The sequence below is a fragment of the Nicotiana tomentosiformis genome, chromosome 2 (genome assembly GCF_000390325.3).
Source record: "Nicotiana tomentosiformis chromosome 2, ASM39032v3, whole genome shotgun sequence".
Lineage (NCBI taxonomy): Eukaryota > Viridiplantae > Streptophyta > Magnoliopsida > Solanales > Solanaceae > Nicotiana > Nicotiana tomentosiformis.
Genome location: NC_090813.1, coordinates 51914463 through 51921115, shown reverse-complemented (window position 1 = coordinate 51921115; position 6653 = coordinate 51914463). Strand labels below are relative to the sequence as shown.

Here is a 6653-nt window from a genome sequence, read left to right as displayed (position 1 = left end):
TTAAAATTTTTAAAGGGATTGTTATACAAATAGCCAGCCAAATTTAATATTTACTTTTTTTAGCCGGCATACATAGATTATATATTAATTATATATAGTTATACACATAGTATACATGAATTATACATCTGCTGACTATTTTTAATTTAAAAGATTAGGTGGACGACTATTTAAGTTAATTCTTCTTTTTCAAAGGACTTTGGAATAAGAGATTTGGAGACATGCATCTTTGTCATTTAATGTTTTATTTAGTGATTATTTATTCCGTGATTGTTATTTCATTCCCAACGTGGGATAGGAATAATACTATAATTATGATATAACTAATTTCAGAATTATTAATTTCGAAACAAAATAATTTCCAAGATTATTATTCCTTATCGCACCAAACGATCCCTAAGGAATTAGTTGTCATAAAACGCCAAAGAATATATGAGAAATAAAAGTTTATTTAAGAAAAAGAATATCCCCTGCCGCGACAAGTGTCAGCATCAGACGTCAATTAGTTACAGCGAAAACGCAGAAAATTCCGAATCTTTTCCTATGAATGAAGTACCATAATTCATAATTGTAATAATAGAATAATGAGAACCAAGTAAGAGTATATAATTATGTAAGGGCAAAAAGAACAGATCAGCGATTCACGTTCCTTAGTTTTACGATCCCATCTCTCTCTTTGTCTGCCATTTCTGTCTTTTCTTTCTCCTCTCCCATATGGTGGCATTGTCTGTATCCTAAGTTACATTAACATTAACCCCTTTTTATTTATTTATTTCTTTCTTTCCCAACGAGAAAGAAAGAGAAAAACAAAAGTATAGCTCTGTTTTCTGTTTGGTAATTGGGATTGTCTATATATTTATAGCCTTTTTAGGGAATTGTAGAGCTTTGCATCTGGTACTTTTGAGGGTACAAAAATACCAACTTATTAATGTGTTCACTTTTTTCACATTTGGGAGCCTTCACTTTCATTCTGTCTCCCAGGTATGCTCCCTTTTTCTTGTATGCCAATTTGCTAAATACATGCCCATTCTCTTCTCTTTTAATCATTTTTCGTTTCTGTAATCTGTTTCAAGATATCAGCTTTTTTCTTTTTGTGATTTAAAGAGAGCTCCTTTAGTTTAATGTTTCACCCGTTTGGATGCTTCATGTGATTTCTCATCAATCTACACCAAAAGTTATTTTAATCGAATTTTTACCAATTATAGAATATGCAAATTGGATATGTTAAATCTTCATCTCTTTATGCTCTTTCCTGATTATTAGTATATGATAAATTAGTTCTTATGGATTTGCTGTTCCTTTATTTAGTAGTGGGGTCCTGAAATTTTTCTAGGAGTACTGAAATCTACATCTTGGATTCTTGAAGCCTTATATAGGATCTTTCTTCCTGGCTTCATTCTGGAATATGATCATGTATTTTTTTTTAATATTTGCATTGAATATTTGGAGTTATCATTTGGGAAAATGCCGCTCTCAAAATAACAAATGTATATTTTTTTGTATATATATACATTTTTGTATGTTATATACAAAAATATACAAATTTTATACACTTTTGAGGCTACCGGATGTAAATAGTTTCGGCCGTAGGCTAAAAATGATCTTTGCCCTTATCATTTTGATTTTTGTGGCTATTTTATACATCTGTTCTTATTGCTATAATCTTGTATGTGTTCTGATTCTAGGTGCTTCTGCAGTTAGGAGAAGTTGGGGATTCAGTTTTACCACATAAAACGAAAGATTTGATTTACTAAGGATGAGTGGAGCTGTGCTTGTTGCACTTGCTGCTGCCATTGGCAACTTGTTGCAAGGATGGGACAATGCAACAATAGCAGGTATTTTCTGGTTAATCTCATGTTCTTTTACTTGGTCTTTATTCTTTATGTTGTGTTCTCTGAAAAAAAAAAAAAGTCTTTCTTGGTTTTTGTCATGTTAGAGATCTATATGCCAGAAGAAGATACAGAGAACTTCCGGTGCTTTTTATTTTTAGTTTTTTATTTTACTCTGTATAATATTTGGACTGAGACGAGTTTAAATGCCAAACCTGGGACGGAGGCATAGTTTTGGTATGGTTTTAGGGAATTCACGGTAATTCCTAGTACAGCCATCACCGCATAGACTCTCAACCTCACATCTCTGTAGCTACCTCTGCTCCAACTTTGCCAAGATCTGGTTTATATGTCCATAACCATATTTTCTCGTCCATGGTACAAGCTAATCCAAATGCACTATACCTCTTTTTGAGAAAATAATTTGTGTATGACATGTTTCAGGAGCTGTACTTTACATCAAGAAGGAATTCAATCTGCAAACTCAGCCAACCATAGAAGGGCTAATTGTTGCTATGTCACTAATTGGAGCAACTGTGATCACAACGTTCTCAGGACCTGTGTCTGATATGCTTGGGCGGCGTCCAATGCTTATTATTTCATCTGTCCTTTATTTCCTCAGTGGATTAGTAATGTTGTGGGCTCCAAATGTTTATGTGTTGCTTCTAGCAAGGCTGTTGGATGGATTTGGTATTGGTCTTGCTGTAACACTCGTTCCCGTTTATATATCTGAGACTGCCCCACCAGAAATAAGAGGTCGGCTGAATACCTTTCCTCAGTTCACTGGATGTGTTGGAATGTTTCTCTCATACTGCATGGTCTTTGGGGTGTCGTTGACACAATCACCAAGTTGGAGGCTAATGCTTGGGGTTCTCTCAATTCCTTCTCTTGCTTATTTCTTTTTGGCTTTGTTTTATTTGCCTGAATCTCCAAGATGGCTTGTTAGTAAAGGTCGGATGAAAGAGGCTAAACAAGTTTTACAGAGACTACGTGGCAGGGATGATGTCTCCGGTATGCCTCCTGGCTCCATTTTTCTTCACAGAAATAATTTTCTTAAGATTTTGTGATATGTCAATTAAGGGATTCCAAACAATTACTTTTTTCCGCCTTCAGGTGAAATGGCCTTGCTGATGGAAGGCATGGGTGCTGGAGGAGAAGTGTCTATAGAGGAGTACATAATTGGTCCGGACAGTGAACTTGCTGATAGCCAGGAGCATGCAGAAGAGAAGGATCGAATCAAGTTATACGGAGCTGAAGAGGGGCTTTCATGGATTGCCAAACCTGTGACTGGACAAAGTACTCTTGGTCTGGTCTCCCGTCATGGGAGTGTGGCAAATCAAAGTACTCTTATGGATCCAATGGTCACTCTATTTGGCAGTGTCCACGAGAAGCTACCAGAGATGGGAAGCATGCGCAGCATGCTCTTTTCAAATTTTGGCAGCATGTTCAATGTAGCAGAGAATCAAGTTAAAAATGAAAACTGGGATGAAGAAAGTCAAAGGGATGGTGACAAGCATATGTCTGATGCTTCTGGGGCAGAATCTGATGACAATCTCAGGAGCCCGTTGCTCTCACGTCAAGGGACAGGCGCAGAAGAGCCTCCAACCTCATTAAGCATGAGACAAGGTAGCAATTTCACTACTGCAAATGGTGGAGAACAAACAAGTATGGGTATAGGTGGTGGTTGGCAGCTAGCATATAGAAAAGATGAGAAAAAGGAAGGAGCACTCAAAAGGATTTATTTGCATCAGGAGGCTGGTGCTGGATCACGTCGTGGATCCATTGTTTCCCTTCCAGGTTGCGATGTTCCTGCAGAAGGTGAATTCATACATGCTGCTGCTTTAGTTAGCCAGTCTGTTCTTCGAACAGAGAGCATATTGGCTCAACAGTCTATTGAGGAAGCAGTTGAACAATCTGAACCTATTACAAAGGGCCCAGGCTGGAGAGCTCTTTTTGAGCCAGGAGTCAAGCACGCTCTCATTGTTGGAGTTGGAATTCAAATACTTCAGCAGGTAAAGGGGTTATGTTGTTTTAGTTTCTGAACATATGATATTTCCGGAATATGGAATAGAACCATCAGAAATGTTACCTAATTTTAGCTTGGTTCTAAGAAGAAATTGGTGAAGGATAGTCACGATTATGTTAGTGTCTTACTCATGGAATTAGTATGCAGAACTAATTACTGAATAATCATTGACTTTACAAGAAAATCAAGACACTGGTATTTTTCCATAGATGTCTTGTCAAGGAATTTGCTGCTTATTCTGTTGGGAAATGGCTTGACATTAAGCATTACGTATACTACTCTCATGCTCAAATCAGAAAGTATATGAAGTATGGATACAAATTGGCATCTCTCGAGTGAAATGAGATATACCAATCACCTTTTATGGCACAGTTCATTATGGATCGAACATTGAGTCAAGAATGAAATTTTATACTCTTCCTTTAGATAGACAATACTTTCATATAGTGATAAACTTAGGTTTTTACTCACTGTTGCTACATGCTTTATATGAAAATCCTAATTCTTACTACTGTAGTTTTCTTTAGTCAAAAGTCTCTCATCGTTCTATATCTAATGCTTGTGTTAATTAGATGGTTTTATGCTACTCGTGTTAGTAAAGTTGCATGGGTCTTATAATTGCTAGGAGTCTATTTAGTTTGTTCAAGAGATATATATGTCTGCAGGGATAATGTGAGAGTTTGGACCTCTAGTTTAGAGAACCCCTAAATTTAAATTAAAAGACAACTCATTGAGTAGTAGAATGAAATGTGTCCAAATAGAACAAGCTGTACGTAGAGTATTCGTAAAGCTGATTTCTCTACCTTTGCATAAAATTAAAAGAAGTATTCATATAGCTGACTCAACTTGTTTGGGATTGAGAGAGTTGTCATTCCTGTTTTTGATGTTGTTATTGTTATTGATGGGGGGCCTACTCACTACTGATTCTGTTTTGTTCCTTGAACAGTTCTCTGGTATAAATGGGGTTCTCTACTACACTCCTCAAATTCTTGAACAAGCAGGAGTAGGAGTTCTGCTATCAAATCTGGGTATTGGTTCAGACTCAGCATCTTTCCTCATTAGCGCCGTCACTACTTTGTTAATGCTTCCCAGTATAGGCATTGCAATGAGACTGATGGACATTGCTGGCAGAAGGTAACATTAGTTCTATTATTCCCATAATCTTAGTGAAAACTGGAAATAGAACAAATATCAAGCCTTGCCATATCACTTACTTGGAATTCATGCCTTAGACGGGGTTTGAATAAGGTGTTAATACAAAATAAGAATATTGCCAGCTAGACTTGTTTCCAAATTTGATGCTAACTCTGGTCAGACTTAATCATTTCAACTTTATACAGGTAATATTTTCCACTTTTGAGTAATGTAATTGTCTGTTGTCTTCTCCAGGTTGCTTCTGCTGGCTACTTTGCCTGTTCTGTTGGTGTCACTGATCGTACTAGTCCTAGGCAACGTAATTACCATGGGCGCTGTCACGCATGCTGTGATCTCCACCATTAGTGTTGTGGTCTACTTTTGCTGCTTCGTTACAGGCTTTGGTCCAATCCCCAACATCCTCTGCTCCGAGATATTCCCCACCAGTGTTCGTGGCTTATGTATCGCTATATGTGCTCTCACATTTTGGTTTGGAGACATTATTGTCACCTATTCACTCCCCGTTATGCTAACCTCTATTGGACTTGCTGGTGTCTTTGGCATCTATGCTATAGTATGTGCCATCGCTTGGGTCTTTGTTTTCCTGAAGGTTCCGGAAACAAAAGGCATGCCCCTTGAAGTCATTACAGAATTCTTCGCTGTCGGTGCTAAGCAATCTGCAAAAGAATAAACGCGCTGGAGATTTGAAATTTTGTCTGATTACCCTTGCTGAATGTGAGGTATGCTATGTGATTAACTGTTCTAGTGATTCAAGGGAAAACTAGGATGACAGTGGCTGATTGCTCACAAGGAAATCACTTAACAGGATTACGGTCAGAAGAGGATTCATTTAGCTCTTATATATGGATCTTTTGTTTTATCCTCTTCATACGTAGTGTTTCTGTTTACTTCATCGCGAATCCAGCTCAAATAGAGTTCTATAGATTTGGATATAAATTTGTCTTAAGGCACTTTATGATACTAATTTTTTTAACATTTTATTAATACACTCATATAATCTCATCTTCCTTTGAATTATGATCATAAAGTTAAATCCAGTAGAGAAGCTGATCATCTTGTTTTGGTTCGTTTTAAGAATTGTTCTTCAGTATGCTTATTGTTAGAATTGTGTTTGACCTCATCTAAAAGTTGAGAAGGATTGTCTGCTGGAAAAGTTTAAGCTTTTAGATGAGGATGATAAATGTGATCCTTTTTACTGGTGTGAGACGTTTCACATATCAAAACTTAATAAACATGTGAAACTGCTCAGTTGCCCTTCAACTTGTTTTTTTCTTCATTAACTCTCTCCTCTTTTATTGTCAATCCAATATGAGTATACACATGTAGGAAGCAGCAGGGACAAGTTAACCTATAATTTGCTTATTCACTATATATATATATATATATATATATCTCCTTCTCGCTTACACTCATTATTACAATCTTGTAGAATGATGCATTGCCCCTTACCAAATAGGTTCAGATGGTATGAATCTACTAGCCTTCACAGCTACAATGTCTGCGCCGAAAAAAGCAGAATAAAAATGGTCATGTTCTAAGCAATGAATATATTAATATTGCAAACACTTTTTCCTTCTTGTTTATTTATTTATTAAACTCACCGTTTGATGCAATGATCAGAAGTAAGCAAAAAAGTATTACGA

General features: G+C 36.6%; 1 protein-coding gene across 3 annotated transcripts; it reads left to right on the top strand.

The window, feature by feature from the left end:
* Window positions 1–800: 800 nt before the first annotated feature.
* Window positions 801–6047, top strand: LOC104113675 (monosaccharide-sensing protein 2-like). 3 transcript variants are annotated; one of them, XM_009623916.4, is made up of 6 exons: window positions 801–981; window positions 1698–1835; window positions 2274–2840; window positions 2943–3841; window positions 4802–4989; window positions 5245–6047. In XM_009623916.4, exons 2-6 carry the CDS (start codon window positions 1757–1759, stop codon window positions 5678–5680), a joined length of 2169 nt encoding a protein of 722 aa, XP_009622211.1. In that variant the 5' UTR covers window positions 801–981; window positions 1698–1756; the 3' UTR covers window positions 5681–6047. The 3 variants fall into 3 exon arrangements, with proteins under 3 accessions (XP_009622211.1, XP_009622210.1, XP_033516543.1); XM_009623915.4 differs by having other exon boundaries at window positions 833–981; window positions 1686–1835; XM_033660652.2 differs by lacking the exon at window positions 801–981 and adding an exon at window positions 1047–1147.
* Window positions 6048–6653: the final 606 nt, after the last annotated feature.

Bases quoted from the DNA above. Each gene is read 5' to 3' on its own strand.
- LOC104113675 (XM_009623916.4), top strand. From the start codon at position 1,757: ATGAGTGGAGCTGTGCTTGTTGCACTTGCTGCTGCCATTGGCAACTTG. The intron at 2,841-2,942 runs GTATGCCTCCTG...TTCCGCCTTCAG, and splicing joins TGGCAGGGATGATGTCTCCG to GTGAAATGGCCTTGCTGATG. The intron at 4,990-5,244 runs GTAACATTAGTT...TGTCTTCTCCAG, and splicing joins ATGGACATTGCTGGCAGAAG to GTTGCTTCTGCTGGCTACTT.